This window comes from Anolis sagrei, chromosome 3 (assembly GCF_037176765.1).
Source record: "Anolis sagrei isolate rAnoSag1 chromosome 3, rAnoSag1.mat, whole genome shotgun sequence".
Lineage (NCBI taxonomy): Eukaryota > Metazoa > Chordata > Lepidosauria > Squamata > Dactyloidae > Anolis > Anolis sagrei.
The window spans coordinates 93,709,828-93,733,415 of NC_090023.1; the positions used below are offsets into that span (position 1 = coordinate 93,709,828).

Consider the following 23,588-nt stretch of genomic DNA (forward strand, 5'->3'; position numbering starts at 1 on the left):
ACAGCATCCATTGCTAATAACAGAAAGGTCAATTTTCACTGAGCTTAGTAAGATATACTATTTAATTGATGAGTCTCCACAATAATTGTAATTGGTTTCAAATGTTTTAAATGCTTAATATTTATTTATATTTTATTTCTGGACGTTATTATTCTCTTGTATTTTATTTTGTATTATATTTTTATGCTTTGATTTGTATTGTGTTGGAAAGAGGCACACTCCCCCTGAAGACACAGGTTAGCAGTTTGGGAGTTCTCCTGGACTCATCGCTGAGCCTGGAACCCCAGGTCTTGGTGGTGATCAGAGGAGCTTTTGCACAACTAAAGTTTGCGCGGCAGTTGCTCCCGTACCTTGGGAAGTCAGACTTGACCACGGTAGTCCACACTCTGGTTACATCCCATATAGACTACTGCAATGCACTCTACATGGGGTTGCTTGTAAAGACTGTTTGGAAGCTTCTATTGGTCCAATGGGTAGCAGCAGATTACTTACTGCATTGGGGTACCGGGAGCACACAACCTCCCTGTTACACCAGTTCCACTGGCTACCAGTCTGCTACTGAGCTGGCTTTAGTCTATAAAGCCCTAAACACCTCCAACTCTGCTTACCTATCTGACCATATTTCCCTCTATGAACCATCTTGGAGATAAATACGTTCTAGGGAGGCCCTGCCCTCAGTTCTACCTCCCTCACAGGTGCGATTGATGGGAACGAGAGATAGGGCCTTCTCAGTGGTGGCTCCTCAGCTATGGAACCCCCTCCACCATGAAATTAGATCAGCACCCTTCCTTCTTGCCTTCAGAAGAAAAGTAAAAACTTGGCTATGGGATCAAGCCTTTGGGGAGTAAACAGTACAAGAAATGATCAGGGATTATGTACAATAGATAGATATTTGGAATGGCCTGAACTAAGATAGTTGGATTGTGCCATTTTAATGTTTGTATTGATGTGTTTTTAATTCCCTGTTTTAATGTGAAATGATGTATTTTATGATTTAATTGATAGTAAAGGTAAAGGTTTTCCCCTGACATTAAGTCCAGTTGTATCTGACTCAGAGGGATGGTGCTCATCTCCATTTCCTGTGTCACCACTAGGGTCACCACAAATAAGAAAAACATTGAAGGCACACAACAGTAACAAGAAATTATATATGCATGCTGCAAATACAAACACCATGCTTCAAATACACACATTATGTGTTGCCTTTTCAGGATTCAGTTCCTAAAGAAGCTTACCATTCACAAAGAAGTGGGAAAGCTGTGGCTTACTAGATTTTTTCAACTGCAGCATCAATTGGTCCTAGACAGAACAATCAAAGGGAGCTGCAGTCTAGAAATATATGACATTCCATATGTTAATAATACATTAATGGGAAAGAAGTAAATTACATGTTATATGTGTGCTCAGCCCCTTCCTATGTGTATGCCTAATAGCAGACTCTATTCCTACTAAATGAGAGTTAGTGTGGTGTAGTGGTTTGAATGTTGAAATAGGACTCTGGAGACATGGTTCAGCCCTGGAAAAGGCACACTCTGAAAGCCTCAGAGGAAGGCAATGGCAAAACACCTCTGAACAAATATTGTTTTAAAAAATCCCCTGCAATATTGTTGTCATAGGGTCACGGTAAGTTAGAAGCTGTGTGAAGGCACAAAGCAATTACAACAGTACATCAAAGACTACATCTCTGAATATCAAAGTTTGATTCCCTTTTGGCCATGGAAATCTATTGGGTGATCTTGAGCGCGTCACTCACACTCAGCCCCATAAGAACTCGTAATAGGATCACCTTGGGGTGGCCATAAGCCAGAAACGACTTGAAGGCATACAAAACCGATGTTAAAAAATAACCCATGGATTTGTATGTTCCCTCACTTGTGTGTTATGATTCTTTCCCTGATTTTATGGTCTGCCAGAAAGTCAAATTAGTCATAGCTGTGTTAGAGTTGGTTCTTGACCAACTCATAATATGAAATTCTGTTTTGGAGTACAGGTGCAAACTATAGTTTTACAGTTATTTTCATTATATAAGAAACCACTCATAAACATATTCCATTCTTACACTCCTTATATCCACCTCACAACTTATGGTACCAGTAGTTATTTGTTTGGCGCTGGATATAACATCCTTAATTGGCCAGATATTATTGTTAATGCTGTATTCCCAGGGATCTTCCACACTTGGCACAAAATGTGGCTCAAAGTGCCACAAAATATCAGTTCTGAGCCATGTGTTATCCCCACATGGCTGCGATATGTGCCAGTGGTAGGAGTCTGACCACATAGTCCAGCTGTGCCAATGCCAGTTTGGCACAAGTAGGCATGGGCACAGCCTCTGTACCTTTCTGCACCCTGCTCCCTCAATGAAGGAAAGCCTCCTTACAGTTCCATGTCAGTGGATTTTTTTTTTGTCGTGTCAGGAGCAACTTGAGAAACTGCAAATCACTTCTGGTGTTAGAAAACTGGCCGTCTGCAAGGAGGTTGCCCAGGGGAGGCCCAGATGTTTTGATGTCTTATCATCCTTGTGGGAGGCTTCTCTCATGTCCCCGCTTGGGGAGCTGGAGCTGACAGAGGGAGCTCATCCACGCTCTCCCTAGATTCGAACCTGCGACCTGTCGGTCTTCAGTCCTGCCGGCACAGGGGTTTAACCTACTGCGCCACTGCGGGCTCCTGTCAGTGGATCACATCATGAGGAAGTGGTGGAGCTTTTGAGCAGGAAGCCCTCCATCTCCTGCAACCTCCATCATGAGTTTAGGATGGCTGCAAAGATATAATTTCACAGCCCTCTCCCCAGTATTTATTTAAGCTGGGGTCATGCTTGATGAAACTATTTACCCTGGGTTAAAAACACATTAACCTGGGTGCATCATTTGGATGCCCCAGGCATTATCTGGTAGTGTAGATGCAGCCCCTGAACACAATAGGGTCTTCTGCGTAAAAAGGCTTGAGAGCACTATCAAAACATACTATATTAAATGGAAATAAATGAGGTTATGTATTTAGACATGAATGAATCTATGCACAATTTGCAAATTTATTTTCACACATAGCACACATACCTATTGTATGTCCTATATTGTAGAACTTTTATTATAATATTCACTTGGCTGGAAGGTAGTTCATCCTTTCTTTTTGCCAGGTAATATGAAATGAACCTGGTTAGGAGACATTGCAGAATCTGTCTCTAGAGACCATCAATTGAAAATATGAGTCCATGACATCTTCAGTCTTCAATTGATCGAATGTTGGATTCGGTTGAAACCAATCTGTTTCCAGTCTCCAAGTGGTCTCAGTTCATGAATGAACTCCATAGTTGTATCTTCAGTCATGCACATGACCTGACAACAATTCAAAGATCGAGCCTGCAGGAAAGCATGTGATTCTCCAAGCTTGGGAACTCCATGCCCTACCTTTGACTCCAGCCTAAGAGCATAGCATACAAAGGCATACAATTCCAGCTGATTCGAAGATCAACCCTTCCACTTGCCTGGAGCAATAAATGCATTTCTTCTAGCCTTGTGCAAAGTTGCTCAGAATTTATCTAATTGTTGTAATTGTTCTTAATTTTTTAAATTGATATTTTCTACAATGTACATTAGGGAGTGGGAGGGAGGGGTAAAACTTATTCAAGTTATTGTTAGTAGTTTAATACGCTTTCGCACATCATCATCACTGAAAGGGGAAATGTGAAGGGAAAGTAAACAGAAAAAATATAACATATTATGTAACATCCAAGTTTTTAGTCTCTATTACCTTGACATCCATTATTTAAACTACTAAAGTTTTGAAAATTCAGTGTTTCTTCTGTATGAAGGAGGGATCTTGTTGTTCTTTAAATCTACTGTTCATCTAGCAAAGCATCTCATGTACCAACCGGAACACTGCATATAATTTGAGAACACAGAAATGCTGGACTATTCTAACAACTACCATGTCAGACAACACAGAGAAGCCGTTGAAATCCACAAGCATGTGGACAATTTCAACAGAAAGGAGGAAACCATGAAAATGAACAAAATCTGGCTACCAGTTTTAAAAAACCCTTTAAAATCGGGGCAATAAATAAGGAGCAACACTAAAAAAGCAGCGGAATTCCAGAAAACTATCAGTCAGGGCCAGCTAATACCTCCCAACAAAGGATTACCCCAAGCTGCAATCAGCCAAGCTTTGAAGCTGCAAAGCTATTCAATGCTAATCAGGACGACCAATTGCAACATTCACACTTGCCTCACACAGACAAGAGTCCTTTCTCCCACCTTGGACATTCTACAGATATATAAATCTCACTGGCCTAGTTTCCAACCACTGAGGATGCCTGCTATAGATGTGGGTGAAACGTTGAGAGAGAATGCTTCTGGAACATAGCCGTACAGCTTGGAAAACTCATAGCTGTTGCAATCCAGAGCAGGGAACGAGGCCCTAAGACAACTATCCACCACACTTGACTGTGAAAAACAATCTTTTTTTATTGAAGAAAAATGGTTACAAAATAAAGGAAAAATGCAAGTCAAAAGCCACAGCAAAATCAGCAAACATGAATTTAAATGCACAAGAACAAAACCCAAAGCCACACTGCAAAATACTGGAACCTGTTTAGTGATTCACTAACCGTACTTGATATCCTAGAAATCTTCCCAAGCTATGGCCAGGGAACTGGGATTCTGAAATGATGCCTGAACTGAGACAGTCAGCCCGGCGGAAGGCAATTAAAACTCAAGAATTGGTTCCGTGAACCGCCCCTCTTCTTTGAAGCCAATGTTTTTAATTCTTGAATTCAGGAGGATCGACGCAAGCTGAGTGATTTATTTCTATCTTGCCAAATTTGGCCCCTTCTGTTGTCATTACAGTTAACAGGTGCAGAAGGGAGGGAAAGTTCAAGGTCTCCCTCTGAAACATTCTCATGAACACTGGTACTTTCATTTTCCAAATCTACAGAAGTTCCTTCCTCACTAATTTCAGGAACATTGGCATTTTCCAAACCTACAGCAGTTTCTTCCTCACTAATTTCAGGAGCATTGGCATCAAGAGGTACATTTCCATTAGCATCAGTAAATATATTTTCATTAGCATCAGGAGGAACAAACAGAGAATTGGGTTCAAGTTCAAACTCAGGCTGAACCCCAACAATAGCAACCTAGTGATTCCAGCCATGAAAGCCTTTGACAATACATTGTCCATCTTTTATTTTAATATATCTCTTACTACAAATGTTCTTAAATTTTTTGCATAAAACAAAAAGTCAGTTGCTTCTCAGAGATCTTCCACACAGCCCTATATCCCAGAATATCAAGCCAGGAAATCCAATATCTGAGTGTGAACTCAGATAACACAGTTCAAAGCAGATATTGTGGGATTTTCTGCCTTGATATTCTGTGATACAGGGCTGTGTGGAAGGGCCCTCAGTGATAGCACTCACTTCTGGAACGCTACTAACCCTAACCCTCTACTTGCCCTCCTATGTGTGATTTAGGTAACTTTTGAAAAAAGTATTTATTTGTACAAAATTTTGAAAAATAGGCAAATGTTAATGTTTCTTTAATTGTATCTTTTTTTTCTTGTAGAACGGATATGTTAATATCTTGTTTATAATAGGATTTTATGTAAGTCATTAATCATGTCCTGGCCTGTTCCTGAAGAAGTATAGCATGTAAATAAATAACAGTTGGAAAATAAAACTGCTCAGGCACAGAGCTCATTAACTCTAATATTTCTTCCCCTCTCCTATAGGTATAATCTTCAGATCAACTGTTTGGCTAGGGTTCCCAAACTTTATAGCAAACATATCCGTGGTGAATGGGACTGATGTCTGGCCTGCTGCTTTTTGTGTCGGGAGTGCGGTGGGTATAATGTCTGGGATAAAGACTCATGAACGGTGGGAAACTAATCAACACAAAGTGAAGCTAAAATGCTAGAAATTCCAGAGGTGAATAAAAGGAAGGATAGGGTCACAGCTACAGATCAATTTAAGGGGGAAAGTATGCAAGAAGATTCCTGTAGGGAAGAATGTTAGGACTTGTAAACACAGGCATTAGAGATCGGTTATCTAGTTGTTAGAGAAAAATGTGAATTATCTAGAGGTGAATGCCATGGAATTTAGTTTGGTGGAAACCTATACATTCCAAATTTCCAGCAGATCTCTGTGAGTTTTCAGGATGAATAATCCTTTTTGCTCCACTGTTTTCCATTTGAATTAAAAAGTTGTCACTGCAAAGTAATCTATGTAAAACAAATAGCAGTTTCCCCCATAAATAGTCCTGAACTTTGTGCTGACTGTGTGATTATGGGAGTTGTTTTCCAGTACATCTGTATGGCATCTGTATGGGCAAGGCTGACGTAGAGTGTCAGAAGTTGGCGATGGAGCCAGCTTTTTGGCCATGGATGACTGTGTAGTCATCCACATACTCATATACCTCGTCTTTTTGGCCTCATCACACTAGAGAAAGCATCCACTTAAAACCTGCCTCCCTAAACTACAAACCCCAGAATTCTGCAGGAGGCAGAAACTGGATTTTAAGTGGATTTTTTCTCTAGTGTGATGAAGTAGTTACCAGTTTTTAGTCTGAAGTATAAAAAGGTAAAGGTAGTCCCCTGACATTAAGTCCAGTCATGTCTGACTCTGGGGTGTGGTGCTCATCTCCATTTCTAAGTCGAAGAGCCAGCATTGTCCGTAGACACCTCCAAGGTCATGTGGCCGGCATGACTGCATGGAGCGCCGTTATACTTTGTAATTATAGGCACCAGATCCTATGTGATCTTGGACACTAAGCAAGGCCAGAGCTTGGATGGGAAACTGCCAATGGATATGTACTGTAGGTTACATTTCAGAAGAAGGAACTCTTCTGAAATGGCAAGGAACAGTATTCCTTGCCTAAGAAAACCCAATGAAATTCATGGAGGTCTCCATAAGTTGATAGTTAACTTGAACGTGGATGTGCACACACAGAGGACCAGTTAAATCAGTGTTGATGTAGTAAGTTCCCATTGTTTAAGTAATTCTGTCCTATTTTAGATTTTAAATATGGTTTCAAACAACTCACCTTTCTAAGCCAAGAAATGAATAATACAACTCCCTTGTCCATTTATTTGATATCCATAGTTTCACTTACCTATACCCCCCTCCCCAATATTCCCCCTGTGTTTGTGGGTCTCTTTGTCCTGCAGTGCCCTTCAATGGTATGCTTATAGTTGAAATTGTAAGGGTTTTTTGTGTGTGTCAGGAGCGACTTGAGAAACTGCAAGTCGCTTCAGGTGTGATAGAATTATTGGCCATCTACAAGGACGTTGCCCAGGACACACCCAGATTTTTTACCATCCTGTGGGAGGCTTCTCTCATGTCCCTGCATGGGAAGCTGGAGCTGACAAATGGGAACTCACCCTGCTGCCTTGATTCGAACGGCCAGCGCAAGGGTTTAACCCATTGTGTCACCAGAGGCTCCTAATATAAGGTTCGTCACATATGTAGGCTTGGTTGCACTGCAGAAAATATAGGCTGTCTCCTTTCTGTTCTGCCTCTTTTATGATCAAATGGCATACAATCAGTTTCAGGACAATAACATTCAATATTTATAGCACTTAGAAACAGCAGAACCCAGGGCTCAATCACGCTGCACAATTATAGCACTATTATTCCACTTTAACTGCCAAGGCTATATGCTGTGGAATCCTGCGCTTTTTATTTTGATGAGACACTAGAGCTCTCTGACTGAGAGCCCTTCTCTTTAGATGTGTTTCTATGGGTGAATGACACAATATAATTCTACATTTAAAAGCATACATGCGAGGCTGCTTATTCTAGGGATGTGGGCTCTACTGTTGAGACTCTCCTGCCCTTATCTGCGTTTGCCACATTGTGCATGAATTGCAATAACAGTAACTGTGTGCATTTACGGTACATGCATTATTCTCAGCATAATATTGCATTATTCTCAGCATCATGGCAGACAGAATGGATAAACAGTTACTTTTTGTGTTGTTGAAAGCTTTCATGGCCGGAATCACTGGGTTGCTATGAGTAATAATCCAATTACTTTTTGGATTATAATCCCCAGAATCCCAACCATCATAATTGTGCTATAATTCTGTAGTAGCATGATTGAGCCCTGGGTTCTGCTCATTTTAAGTGCTTTATATAGTGAATGCTATTGCCCTGAACCTGAATAAATTTTGATGTTTACATGGAAAGACAGTGGCTGTTCTGTGCTAACCAGCCTCCAAAACATTTGCTTTGACAAGGGTTTTTATGTTTCATATACTTTTAAATGTTCTCATCATACTTCTTGGGTAGAGAACACAAGAGAGAGTCTTAGTATGTTCCTGCATAGCAGGCAGGTTGGACTGGGTGGACCTTGTGGTCTCTTACACGCTTTGTTTCTTTGCTTCTGTAGTCAGATAGTGTAAAATTTGCAGAACTAAATTAGATCAAACTCTGCTCATAAAAACTGATGTTTTGATCCCTAGCAATGTGAAGTTCTACACACTTCATTACATAATCCTGGATGTATTGTTTCATATTAAAAGTTGACACTAAACAATAAAATAATATATGCTGACCTAGACAAAAATTTTGGAAGGGCAATCAACACTGACCAATGGAAAAGAGCTTGCAGAGACAATGGTGGGTTTTAGGTGTTCTAGCGATCTTAAAGAAAATGTTTATAAAGTCCCACTATTGATGGTATATTGATGGTATTGATGGTATAACCCACAGATACTAGCTAAAATATATAAAACAAGGAAAGATGTATGCTGGAAATGTGAGAGAAACGTACACTCTATAATACGTTGTGGAACTGTAAAAGAGTTAAGACTTCAGGAAGAAAATACATAATACAATTAATAGTATTTTACAATTCGAATTAGAATTTATGCCACAGCTGTATCTTCTCAACATGATAGATGTATAAGTCAATAAACCTACAACAAGAATTATTACATATATGATACAACAAAAAGGATAGCATTGGCAAAAAATGGAAAATAACTAAAGTAACTTCTATCTACGATTGACAGTTGAAATTAAGGAGCCGCAGTGGCGCAATGAGTTAAACCATTGTGCTGGCTAAACTGCTGACCTAAAGGTTGGTGGTTTGAATTCGCAAGATGGGGTGAGCTCCCATCTGTCAGCTCTAGCTTCCCATGCGGGGACATGAGAGAAGCCTCCCACAGCATGGTAACACATCCAGGCATCCCCTGGGCAACGTCTCTGCAGACAGCCCATTCTCTCACACCAGAAGCAACTTGCAGTTTCTGGAGTCGCTTCTGACACAATTAAAAAAAACCCCCCTGAAATTAAGAGAAGCCGTGGAAACGGACAAATTAATTAGAGTAATGAGTAGCAAGATGCTGAAAGAGTGGGAGAAAGTAGAAAAATATTTTAAGGAATAAGTAGTCTAAGTATACAAAAATAAGCATTGTGTATTTAAGTTTCTTTTTTTACCAAATGGAATGCAAGAAGATTTAAGAAGAACCTCTACCTAAAAGGGAGGGAAGGAAGTAGTGACTTTGTAGTTATTGCTTCATTGAAATATGTTATGTTTGTGTGGTTTGTGTGTGTGTTTTCTTCATTGTATCTTATGGCATTGTATTTTTTTTCTTCCTGAAAATCAATAAAATATTACAAAAATGAAAAGATAACACTGTTATGATCTACCTGATACTCTAAGGAGCATATCAGCTAGATCATAACATTTAGGAACTTTTCTTTCCTCCTCAGATGTGGATCCAACTCTTGTACAGTGCTGGCTTTTGGTGGTTGTTTTGCTATGCTGTTGATTCCTACTTAGTTGTTAGAAGATCTGCAGGTTTAAGGTACAACTAAATAAAATGACATTTTTAAAAAGAACAGTATATTTGGGAGGAAGTATGTGCTTTTTTGTTAATGTATCTATGTGGATATACATCTGATCTGTCCCTTTGGACATTTTTTTTGGTCTTAATGAAGCTCAGTTGGTTTTATTGCTGCTCCCTCATTTTCTCTGCTCATTGTAACTGTAATGTGTTTATGTCTTCATTGAAAATTCCTAAATGCCACTGTATTTAATTTAAACAAGACAAGCATTGCTAGATTAAACTGGAACTTCTTACAAACTCAGCTGATTCCAGACACTTCAACAAGAAAATCAGTGGCTTTATTGTTAAGTATGAGGAGGAAGACATATGTATAAAGCAGAAATAATTTATAATATGATCGGAGTAATGTCCTTATCTTTTTATCACTGTAATATATTTCCAGTACAATTGTGTTATATCACATGATGACGTGGGGTTTGGCCATCCTGCTGTGCGTGGAGGGAATTGCTATGCTGTACTACCCTTCCGTTTCTAGGTATGAATTCATTTGTTTAGCTTTTAACTTCACTTCTATAATTTCCTTGAGGTCTCTGTGAATTTTATTAAACATGGCGGATCGCAAAGGTCATCAAATTCAGTCAAGTAGATTGTAAAGGGGTCTGCCATTCAAAAGCCAGGTCCTTGTGTATTTGTTGTGTCTGAAGGGAAATGAGCTACACAGGATGGATCAAGGCATTGTTTTAAGGCTCATGTCACCATATCTGAGGCTAGACAGGATCTGAAGCCCCTTCTACACTATAATATAAAATCCATTTTATCTACTTTGACAATCTGGATTATGTGGCAGTGTAGAAGGGGCCTAAGTGAGAGATTGCCTTGGAGCACTTTCAGTTGTCTTAAATTTCATGGAAGAAAAGTGTGTGTGTGTAAATATAGAATATGTATTGTATTAGTAGGTCTCTAGAATGTTTACAAATAAAATTGATAATGTTCTTATGCTTGGTTTTGTTTTCGAATATAGGCCATTGCAAAACTTACCCTGAGGTATAGTTCCTAGCTGGATTGTCCCTACCTTATGGTCTTACAAGTCACCATCCTTCCATAAGTAGGGCTATTTGCTGATATACTATCCATACTTGGATTTCTGACTGGTCTCTTAGTTAGACAGTAGACCCAATAGCAATAACTGAGCAAAGACCACTACATGTATGAAGAAGATCTTCATTTAGTAGGGCTGAAAAGAGAATTAAACTTTGTTCCATATTCCTTTCTTTTGTCAGTTGTGAAAACGGTCTGGAGCATGCGATTCCTCATTATGTCACTACGTACGTTCCACTAGTACTTGTTTTGGTGGCCAACCCAATCCTTTTCAGTAGGACAGTGACTGCTGGTAAGATTATGGTGTGGAATTGGATTTTGTTGATATGAATTCACTTTAAAAATCCTGAACCATTCACAGAGTCGATCTTAGTTAAGATACCAGGAACTGGGATGTCAGGAAGGGACTGTCTTCAGAAGCACATCTGCTGCCTCTGAAGCCCTGTGGACTATGTGTGGTGCAGGCAGCAGTTCCTTCAAGTGCGATTTTAATGAATTAATACAGGCAGATAGATAAAGGGGACTAAAAATATAAATCAGAAACTGTTTTACAGTATATACAGTTGGACCCGCACATTTGGGAGTTCAAATCTTGCAGATTTGATTAATGTTTACTCCAGGAATTTCTAGTCCCTTCAGGGTAACTCTATGATCAGTTTCCATTGATAGTTGACTGCAGTCATGTCAGAGGACCTCAAGATTTATAGATACAATACCTCTTTGAGAATCTTTGGGTCCTCCATAGGAATTCTGTGGTCCATTTATAGTGGATTCTTAGAGAGGTGTTCTCTCAGTGGGGCTGTTTCACTTTTATGGGGGTTCTGTAACTCTTAACACCCATAAAAGTGTAGGGCATGCTATATAATTCTCTAAGTCTTTCTGTTTCAATAGCCAAAGCTCCAAATGTTTTCTTATTTCATTTCACATTGCAACATGTTAGAGAAGCAGCTGGAATCTAGAAAACAGAGGATAGCTGCCTTATCTGTTTAAGAGATAAGGATGTAGGGCTTCCATGGGGCTGCAGACATGTTAGGTGCCTGGCATGCACATTGCAAAAGAAGGTATAATGAAATCTTGAGGAGAAGCACCGTTTTGGAAAAGAGTGTCAAAATCAGAAGAGACAGACTGAAAAGATGCTGGCAGTGAGACAGAAGCCTTCTGAGCAGCTCGAGAGGAAAAAAAAGCTAGAGTTGGTGCCATTCCAAAAGTCATTAATTGCCATTCCCTGGCATGTTTCCAGGAAGAAAAGAAATAATAAATATGGCACTGGCCCATGGCACATTAGGAGTGGAGGAATTAGATAGTTTGCAGGGCACTAAAGTCAGAGATAGGAAGCTTACAGGCATGTGAACGTTACGTAACACAGACTGTGATGCAAATGGTCAGAGCTCATAGCTACAATTATGTCCTGTTTTTTTTCTTTGAATGCAGTCTTTAGGAAGTAGCTGCTATCATTATATTGAAATGGCAAGTACTGCTGAAGTGATTTTGATTTAGGTTTCAAGTAATAATTTTGGAAGTTGGACTGTTGCTGTCTCTCCTTGTGATAAAAAGCAAGAACATTGGAGCTGGACCTGCACAGAGAACCATTTGGCTCCACTGTCATACTTGATATCTCTGTGTCTATTTCATAGATAATCTGGCATGTCCAATATACTTTGTATCTGCTTTCTAGTTGCATCTTTACTGAAAGGAAGGCAAGGAATCTACACAGAGAATGAAAGACGTCTGGGGACAGAGATCAAAGTTCGGTTTTTCAAAATTATGCTGGTGGTCGTTATTTGGTAAGACAATACGTTTCACCCAAATGGAGTACTTTCTTATATAGAACGTATAGACGTTGAGCATTCCTTATCTAGATTTCTGAAATCTGAAAAAGTCCAAAATTTTCTACATTATTACAATAGTGACAGCTTTGCTTTTGGATGGTTCGGGGTGTACATAATCTTTGTTTTATACCCAAATTATTATAGATATTGTGTCTAAAATTACCTTCAGGCTGTGTGTAAAAGATATATACTGTATGAAACATAAATTAATTTAAAATTTGGGCATAGGTTCCATTCCAAGATGCATTATGCACCTATAAGCAAACAGATATTCCAAAATCATAAAAATCCAAAACTCTTCTATTTCATCGTACCGGGACTGTGGCACAGCTGTCTGAGTGTCAGCTGCATTAAGATCACTTCTGACCACAAGATCATGAGTTTGAAGCCAGCCTGGGTTGGAGTGAGCTTCTGACCAATTGTGTAGCTTGTTGTCAATCTTTGCAAGCCGAAAGACAGTTGCATCTGTCAAGTAGGAAAATTAGGTACCACCTATGTGCGTGGAGGCTAATTTAACAAAATTTACAAAGCCATAAGAAAGACTCCAGCAAAGCACTCCAGCAAAAGCATGGGGGGAATGCGGAAGTACTTCATCAGTGTCGCAGATGGACGATGAAAGCGACAGCTCCCCTGGCGGCCAGAAAAAGTTAAATAGCCTTTGACTGTTTGTCTATATCTGTTGTGTGTCTTTGGCATTGAATGTTTGCTATATATGTGTACATTGTAATCCGCCCTGAGTCCCTTGCGGGGTGAGAAGGGTGGAATATAAATACTGTAAATAAATAAAACTGTAAATAAATAAATAATAGTCACACTTCCCCTAAGTCAAACCCTAAAGCACCAAAATAGCACTCATACCCTTAGTCACTTACCTGGGTGAGTGAAATAAGGGTGTGACTTGTTATGCGGGGAATGACAAAAAACAATTTTTGCCTTCTCCAAAATGAGGTGTGAGTATTATGCTGTGGATTATGCGATGAAACATGATGTTTCCTTATGATCATGTACTAGTTGTCCTTCCTGTACCACAGCATAGCATGACATGTACACAAATGATGGTATTTTTATTCCATGGATCACAATCATTCAGAAGAATCAAATATTAAAGTTAGCCTTTTGATTGATTTCCTTTGCTTCAGGCTTTGTGAAGTGATTCTAAGCCAAGGAGAATCTCATCTTTCCATTACAATAATTTCATATTGCTTACCATGAAATTTAGCATGAAAGAAACATGTATTTGTTTGCAGGAATATTATTTTCGCTATGCTTTTAAGAACATTGGATGTATATAAAGCAAATTTACTTCTTATGCCTGTTACAGTTGGTCATCAAATATTATTAACGAGGGCCTCTTGTTCTACTTGGAAATGCAGCCAGATATCAATGGAAGCCTTTTGAAAAATGTCCGAAGCGCTGCACTGATCACGTGGATCATAATGGTAAGGGACATCCTGAATTCTAGGAGGTCTGAAATTGCTACACAGACCTTTCCCAATGGCAAGATTTCCTATGTAATCATATCTACAGCAAAACCACTTTCTTCAGTGATGGTTGAAACTGATGTAAATGGTCAATGAAGATGTGCCCTAAGGTTTCATTGCCACCATTAAAAAACATTTTTGTGTTACAGGCACTTTTTAGACCTATACAAACTTGAAGTCTTGCATAAATTTGCCTGACACTCTTGGTGCCCTCTGCCAATTTCTGTTACTATCTTTTTGGATTACATTTTATTACCTCCTTTTTTATAATTTAGTTATGATTTTAATATATGAATGGTATATTTAATTGTAATTTATTTTCCTGAAAAATAAAGTGATTCCCACTGCCCAAATCTCCACTGAATTCAGGGCCATATTGAGACTCATCAGTATTTTTTTTGGTGATACGATATATCCCATCTTTCTGTTGCATAGGGAGTACTGAACCCAATGCAAGGCTTTCTCTTCACATTGGCCTTTTATGGCTGGACTGGCTGGAAGTTGGATCTGCAGTGGCGAAAGAGTGAAATACCCTGGGAGTCCATGTCCACGTCAACAGCGGCTGAGAACGCTTATGGCTTGCCTGGCGAAAACTCTGTAAACTTCCATGACTCAAAGAAAACATCTGTAGTACCAAATCAAACGGATGAAGCCTTAAGCATGCTGTCTGAAGGTAACCTTGGCAGCGACGACAGGCTTTCTAGAAATTCCCCTGTCTACCAGGGCTGGTAAATCTCAGGGATGTTCATACAGGCATACTCCTCATTTAAATACCTGTATGTATGTCTTATTGATTTGAAAATATTTTTGTTGTTTGTATATCATGTTAAACACTGCCAGTTTATCTATGCTGCTATCGACAAGTATACAGCACTGCAGGGATGTCTGTGAATTGTGATTTAGGCTGTGACAGAGAACTTATTCTTCTTTATTCCTTTATATCATTCAGTAGGTCTACCAATAGTACATCACTTTTTTATCACAGTCTTCCAACTAGTTTGCCAGACCCTTTTCCAGTTTTTCCACACTGTTTAATGATGAGTCAACACACAGGTAAAGACCACTGATCTAATTGTCCTGTTCTAGTTCAAACTAACAATACTATTTGTCAGAGCAAAAAATGAGAGGTAACTTTGAAATAGAAGTGCACAATGGTTGTTTCCAGGTTGTTTCTCTGATGCATAGGATCTTTTAGCATTGGTTACTTTTTAATAGAGATTGTTTTAAATGACTGTTATAATTTGTAATTGCAGTAAATAATAATTTGTTTAATAAACATATTATGGAATCATCTTACTGTAGTAGCTTTCAACATTAACAAAAATAAAGCTGTAAATGTGATGAGGTATTGTATTGCCAATACCCACGGAGTTCTGCGGTCTTACGACCTCCCCTTTGTAGCATGTGAAAGAGCTTGCTTGCTTGTGCATGTTGGTATTGATTCATCCTTCTACAGAGAAACATCCTTTAGTTCCATCCTTCCTGCTCCCTGCTTTCGACATGCTGTAATTCTTTCCTGAGACATGTTTTCCTCTGGGATGCTTTGCATGGAAAGGTGTGCATGAGACTGTGATGCAGCATGTGGTGGTGGCTATTGGTGCAGATGGCATCTGTGATGGCGTCTCAACTATTCAATAATAGAGGATAGGGCTGGCACTTCAAAAAAGGCAATTGATAATCAACAATGATATGTGATTGGACACAGAGAGCTGGGTTAATTAAAGGCCACTTACCTAGAATCTATTTATGCAATGAACCTGGAAGCAGCAGCAGGAGGAAGCAACTTGATACAGTTTCAGCTGTCACCCTTTGACTACCTCCTCAGCCTTCCCTGGGTGGAACACCTGAGCCCCAGGACCAATCCAGCTAACAGCTACTAGAAGGTGACCTAGGGAATTCCCACCCAAGTCCCAGGACTTTACAAATGAAAGCAAACCCTTCAGGTATGCCTCAAGGAACAACTCCTTCTCTGGATCCCAGCATCCAGATTTACAATACAGTGGTCAGGGGGCAATATATCATTTGTATTCAGTTATTTTGGAGAAAGCAGATGCTGACTTCATTCCCTAGCATTTCTAATAAAATGATCAGAATTAACAGGAGAATCCCATCGAGAACTTGAAAATTGCTGACAAGAGTCTAAAATGCTCTTATCATTAGGGAGACTAGAGTAGCATTGATGGTGTATATTTACTGGCAGAAGTGGCGTGGTGCTCATGGAATTTTCTCCCTCACCTGCCAAAATAACGTGACAGGATTTGCATAGTGTGGATATTGAGCTGCGTGGGTGGTTTTCTTTACTGCAGTGCCTTATGCATCAAAATCTTTGTTGCATCACTAGATGGGCAAATGGCTGGAAACTGTTGGATCCCCCTCACACCAATTTCTGTTTACTTAGGCAAAAATGTTGTCTTGTGGCTGAAAAAATAAAATTATGCACATGCACTAAAGTGCCTTAAAACAACAACACGAAATCCAGCATATATATCTCATTTGCTGTCATACTGTTTTTGTGTCAGTAAAATAATAATAATAATAATAATAATAATAATAATAACAACTTAATTTTTGTACCCCTCCTCCATCTCCCTGAAGGGACTCAGGGTAGCTTATATATGACAGGAAGCCTAAAAACAATGCATAAAATCAACAGTACACTACAAAAAGTGAAACCAATAGCATATAAAAACAACAATTTAAAACTCAGAACAGTGCCTAATAACCTATGGTGACAACTACTATAAGATATAGCCAAACTGCAAACAAGACAAGGGAATGGGATAGTGCAAACTGCAGCTAAGGAACATGGGCATGGGATGAAAGTGCAGTGTTGTGTCATTAAGTGCGCACCACTGGGGCTAGACATTCTCAAAGGCATGTTTAAACATCCAAGTCTTCAAATCCCTATAGAAGGAGGTCAGTGTGGGGGACTGCCTAATCTCCCTGGGGAGGGTGTTCCAAAGCTGGGGGCCACCACTGAGAAGGCCCTCCGCTGTTCCCCACCAATAACGCTTCTGATGATGACAGGACTGCGAGGACACCTTTACCCCTCATTGTTTAAATTGATAGTTTATTCCTTAACTACACAAAATTGTTGAAGCCTCTTCACATCTATTTCTATTTACATAAGCAAAGATGCTATCCTGTGGGTTCAACTTTCAAACTCTTCAAAGCAGGAAGTGTCATATGTGAAATACCTATCAACCAGCAAAGTGATCCGCATCCTTAATATTTAAATAAGCAAAACATTTGCCACTGAGGTGGTAATTGATCATCTCAAGCTGCCGGCTTTTCTAAAGCCATGGTTTGGAAACTGTATGAGCTACTTCTGGGAGTAAGTTTAAACTGCAAAATCCCTTTGAAACATAATTCCTAAGGAAAAAGAGGTCAGGGTGGGAGTAGGTATGATGGCAGCCAGATCTAAAGCAGAAACCTTGACATTTCTGTATAGGGAACAAGCTGTGCATGATTTTAAACCCTAAATGCACATGTTGTTCATTGTTTTTCTACTTGAATTTTAAAACCATATAATAAATGTTCTCTGAGCAGCAGACAATAAACTTAGAATGTCTGCTAAAAGATAACAGTAAAACAATGGCAGTGAAACAGCATTTGATAAAACAAGTATATAAAAACAACATGAAACTGCTTAAAACCACATCAGTTGGTGGTGTACATTTAACTTAGATAGAGAAAATTGTTACTTCTGGTCAGAGTCCACCAGAGAAAATGACTTAAAGCAGTTCTAGAGTTTTAAAGCATAGCTTTATCTTTCCCCCTTGCCAGTGTTCGTTTCTCTGTGCTCTATTTGGAAACCTCTCAAAACAGCTCTCTCACCATTGTGTGAGCATTAAATGGAAACCCCAATTCTGCCTTTGACCCTGGCTCAGTTATGCTTATTTACATCCTCAGGCCCAATGGCAGTTTGTCAGTGACTAGTATCTAAATCCAGATGTGGAATAAAGTCCCAGAAGTAAATAGCCAAGCACTAAAAACTCAACTTTGGTCAGATCAGGCAAGAACTAGCAGTCAGATTCCTAGTTTTCATAACATTCCTGGCCTGTCTAGAGCCTTCAAATAATTGCTAATCAAGGTGGTTGGCAACCAAAAATCTATTCTCTCCCTTTCTGAATATACCTCATAGGTCAAAACAGACATAAGTTGGCACCCTGTAGTGATTTGGGAGGCTGTGTGCAGAAGTCATACCCAGCCAATAGTGGCATAAGTTGATTTGAGCCTTTAGGACCACTGTTTGTGCAAGTAGCCTGTGAATGTACTTTGCTGTTATGCATTGCCTTTGCTCTTTGGAGTTCCACAATGAGAAGTCAAACAAGAGCATTGATCGCTGAACTACATAAGTTGTGTTGCAGTGGTACATGTTGAGCACCCCTTATCAAATGTGTTTTGTTATACCTGTTTTTGCATATATGTACATAATTAAGTATCTTGGAGATGGGAACCAAGTCTAAATACAAAAATCATGTTTCATATCCATCTTATACACGCAGCCTGAAGATAATGTTATACACAACATTGTTGTTATTATTATTATTATTATTATTATTATTATTATTATTATTATTCCTTTATTTGTACCCTGCTAGCATCTCCCGCAGGACTCGATGTGGCTTACACAGGCCGAAGCCTCAAAACACAGTACAACAAAACACAGTATAACAAAACAATACCTAAAGCAAATTAAAAACAGTTAAGCAGAATAAACAACAGCAATAACAATACGTCAAAACACTTTAAAACTGGGCCGGCCAGAGTAGTGGGTACAAGATTAAAAGTGCTGAAATGGCAGGAGGAATGTAGGATTATAAAGTAAGTGCAGTGTGCGGTGTGCAGTGATCTTAGTTCTACTAAAGTGCTTCTACGACTTGGTATTGGGGTTCCTAATCTGAGAAGGCACATCGGAAAAGCCAGGTTTTCAAATTCTTTCTGAAGACTGCCAATGTAGGGGCCTGTCTAAGATCTTTTGGGAGGGCGTTCCAAAGTTGGGGGGCCACCACAGAAAAGGCCCTGTCTCGCGTCCCCACCAAGCGCGCTTGCAACACGGGCGGGATCACGAGCAGGACCTCTCCAGATGACCTAAGTGAGCATGTGGGTTCGTAGACGGAGATGCGGTCACGCAGGTAGGGTGGTCCCAAACCGTTCAGGGCTTTGTAGGTAAGCACCTGCACCTTAAATTGGGCTCAGAAAATAAATGGCAGCCAGTGGAGCTCCTTAAACAGGAGGGTTGACCTCTCTCTGTAATGAGCCCCGGTTAGCATCCTGGCTGCTGCCCGTTGGACCAGTTGGAATTTCCGAGCCGTTTTCAAGGGCAGCCCTACGTAGAGTGCATTGCAGTAATCCAATCTAGAGGTGACCAAGACATGGACCACCCCGGCCAGATCAGCCTTCGCGAGGTACGGTCGCAGCTGGCGCACAAGTCTCAGTTGTGCAAAAGCCCTCCCGGACACCGCCGACGGCTGAGCCTCAAGCGTGAGCAATGAGTCCAAGAGGACTCCAAAGCTGCGGACCTGTGGCTTCAGGGGGAGTGTAACCCCGTCCAACACAGGTAGCTACCCTATACCCCGTTCTGGTTTGCGATCCACCAGGAGGACCTCTGTCTTGTCAGGACTGATCTTCAGCTTGTTCCTCCTCATCCAGAGTTGGAGTTAGGTGGAAAAGAGTAGTAGAGTTGCGTGTCATCTGCATAGAGATGGCACCCAACTCCAAAACTCTGGATGACCTCTCCCAGCGGTTTCATGTAGATGTTAAAGAGCATAGGAGACAGAATAGAGCCTTGCGGGACCCCACAGGTCAAAGGCCAGGGATCCGAACAGGCGTCTCCCAGCTTCACCATCTGGGTTCGTCCCTCCAGGAAGGACCGGAGCCATGACAGAACCGTGCCCCCGAGACCCATCCTAGAGAGACGACCCAGAAGGATACCATGATCACACTCCCCCTGTCCAGCTCTCTGCGGAGGTCATCCACCAAGGCGACCAAGGCTGTCTCGGTGCCGTGACCAGGCCTGAAACCAGACTGTGACTGATCTAGGTAGTTGATGTCATTCAGAAAGCCCTGGAGCTGAGAGGCGACCACCCGCTCCAGCACCTTACCCAAAAAAGGGAGGTTGGAGATTGGCCTGTAATTGTTCAGCACCGTGGAGTCAAGGGAAGCCTTTTTGAGGAGTGGGTGAACCACAGCCTGTTTCAGATTAGATGGAAAAATCCCTTGCTCCAACAATGCGTTAATGATCAACACAAACCAATCAACCAGCCCCTCCTTGGCCGATTTAATGAGCCAAGATGGGCAAGGGTCTAGAGACGAAGTGGTTGCCCTCACAGCCCCAAGGACCTCTTCCACGTTTTCAGGAAGAACAAGCCTAAAAGAATCCCACAAGATTGGACAAGCAGATACCTCCGTCACCTCTTCTGGCACTGTGATGAAATTGGAGTCGAGTTCGAGGCGTATCTGAGCGACACCCAGCTGCTGGGTCGTCAGAGGTCTACTCCACCACAGATGGGTGAAGGAGTTCTCCGACAACTCGAAACAGCTCCGATGATCTATTTGCTGCAGACGCTATACGGGTGGTCACGAATGATTCCCTGGCCACCCGTATAGCCACGGAGTATGCCCTAAGAGAGGCTTTAGCCTGTGCTTGATCAGACACGTCCCGAGATCTCCTCCACTTGCGCTCTAGCCCCCTTCTCGTATGCTTCATCACAGCCTCGGTGAACCAGGGAGATGGCCTGTCACGACGCAACGAGATGGGGCGTTTGGGAGCGATCGTATCTATCGCCCTGGACATCTCCCTGTTGTAGAGAGCCACCAAGACGTCGATAGAATTGCCAGGCTCCAAGGCAGGAAGAACCCCAAGATTCCTCAGGAATCCATCCGGATCCATCAGTCTCCTAGGGCGGACCAATTTAGTCTGTCCTCCACCCCTGCAAAGGTTGAAGGTCGCAGAGAGTCTAAAACTGATCAGATAATGATCAGACCATGACACCGGAAGGATGTTTTGTTCTTCCACTCATTTCGCTGTCCGCCACAAAAACTAGGTCGAGTGTATGTCCAGCCTGATGGGTGGGTCCAGATATAATTTGTGACAGTCTTATGGTCGTCATGGTGGCCATAAAGTCCTGAGCTGCGCCGGACAGGGAGGTCTCAGCATGGATGTTAAAATCTCCCAGCACCACCAAGCGCTGGGAAGCCAAGGCCGAATTGGAGACCACCTCTGCTAGCTCAGACAGGGAAGCTGCTGGGTCGCGGGGTGGGCGGTACACCAGCAGAAACCCCACGCTGTCACAGTTCCCCACCTTCAGGTGGACACACTCAAACCCAGGTACCTGCGGAACAGCGCATCTGACCACGGCAATGGATTGCCGAAAGACTACTGTGACCTCTCCTCCCTGCCCCCCCCCCGTCTGGCCTGCTGATGCACTCCGAAACCTGGTGGACACAACTGAGTGAGATTTACTCCCCCCAGCTCATCCAACCAGGTCTCAGTAATGTTATTAATTTTGTGCATGAAAGAAAATTTGTGTACACCAAATGAGCAAAAACTAAGGTGTCATTATCTCAGTTACCCATGTGGATAATTTTAAAAAGCATTTTAGATTTCTGAATTCTGTCAAAGAGGTGTTCAATCTGTATTCAGTGTAGGTTTTGTAATATAATGCCACCAGTGATTATTTACACTACACTGAGGCAAAATAAGGTTTTGTCTATAGCTATTAGGCCTGTGTGATCAATGAAAAAAATGTTTCAATACTCATTACTAATTTATGGGGATATTTTAGTGTTTCTGAAATATCGTAAGGGGTCTGTATTGTAACTATAACAATATAATGAAAATTTCGTTACTTTTTCGTTAAGTAATTGCGCAAATGGGGAAGGTTCTGGGGCTCCTTTCTCCCTCATTTTTAGAGCTATTGGGATGAAACTTGCTACAGTTGTAAAACACATTTACCATTGTTACCCCTCCCCAATTTTGAGAACGTTTCACACATGCACTGGTTTATGGAATTTTTAAAAGGTTTTTATGAGCAATTTTTTTAAAAAAAACTACAAGAGCTATCTTCTTGACTTTCTATTTTCAATGATACAACATATCCAGGGCATCATTCCTCCCAAGTTTCAGAAAGATTTCCACATTCACTGATTTTTAGGGAATTTTAACCAATATAAACTTAACAGTACTACTTCATTGGAAGACCCAGTCAAACCTTCTGCCAGGCAGGAAAAGTACAGTCAAAGCATCCACAACAGATGCCCATCCAGTATTTGAACTTTGAAATAATAATGATAATAATAATAGGAAACCTACTAAGTTACTGCCTCTCAACTTTGCCTATGTCACAGGGTTGATTCAATTCCCAACAATCTCCCTTTCTCATGAAATCCCCACCAGGTTTTCCCCGCCATAAATTTCAGGGAGAAGGAGGAGGCACAAGGTGGTAAGCGGAATTCTGGGAAATGTAGTTTGGGAATGCGAGGTCCCCTGTGGCAGAGAATACAAAAGGCCCCGCTCTAAACTATATTCCCAGAATTCTGCTTGCTTCGAAATATTGGGACTGCCCTCGTTAAAGCCTCAATGTGAGTGTGGTCTCTGCTTGTCTCTCTGGGCCAGTCATGTGCTAGAGAGGCTTCTTTCTTGCCAGGCCATCCAGCCAGGCATCCCTCCCTTCTGTCCGCCGATCCCGGGGGCCCTTTGCTGCCTCCTTTCGGGAAAGAACGGGGCTTCTCCATTGACTTGCCACCTAGTATGCTGGAATACCAAAAAGGGTTTAGAAATGTAATTAATGATGTTTAATAGTCACACCAATGTGTGATCTTTAAAAACACACCCATGCAAATGCACATTTTCTTGCAAGTTTGTGGTTTGAATTGTGACATGTTTCCTTGGGGATCAGGCATACTTCCTTTCACTTTTCCATGGTTAAAATGATTTAATGAGTGTAAGCAATTGAATTTTAAAATTCATGCCAAATATTACATTCCTCTGCATCACAAAATAGTTTCTGTTAAACACTTAACACAACACTGTATTTAAAACTGGTACTCTGATTGAACAGAAAAAATGATTAAATGTCAACTATTAGCATCAGCTTGACAAGAAAAATGCCCCACACCAGTTGGCTGCACACTAGATGCTACTGTTGCTTTTGGCATTTAATAACAAACAAACCCTTTGAGGCGCAATAGTTCAACCAAGTACTACTTTTTCTATGGATATGTCACAAGCCTTAATGCCAGTCATGTGGTCCCTTTCTTGTTTTAATGTATCTTTCCTTAAGCTGCCAGGAATCCTTTCTCCAGATCTCCTGACTCTTTCTATTTGGGAAGCCAAGCTAGAACCTCTATAGTGACTGATTTCTTGTGCTACTCAATCAGCCTAGAAGTC

The 23,588-nt window shown here is 40.9% G+C and overlaps 1 protein-coding gene across 2 annotated transcripts in view; it reads left to right on the forward strand.

Moving 5' to 3' along the window:
• The window catches only part of GPR143 (G protein-coupled receptor 143), a 28,414-nt gene that overhangs the window by 3,986 nt on the left and 840 nt on the right, over positions 1 to 23,588 (forward strand). Inside the window, exons 2-8 of one of the 2 annotated variants that reach the window (XM_060769930.2) lie at positions 5,725 to 5,834; positions 9,710 to 9,804; positions 10,229 to 10,321; positions 11,067 to 11,176; positions 12,560 to 12,668; positions 14,035 to 14,152; positions 14,630 to 14,867. In XM_060769930.2, the coding sequence (XP_060625913.1) occupies positions 5,725 to 5,834; positions 9,710 to 9,804; positions 10,229 to 10,321; positions 11,067 to 11,176; positions 12,560 to 12,668; positions 14,035 to 14,152; positions 14,630 to 14,867 (873 nt within the window). The remainder of the gene's footprint in view (positions 1 to 5,724; positions 5,835 to 9,709; positions 9,805 to 10,228; positions 10,322 to 11,066; positions 11,177 to 12,559; positions 12,669 to 14,034; positions 14,153 to 14,629; positions 14,868 to 23,588) is intronic. The other variant, XM_060769931.2, reaches the window with a different exon arrangement.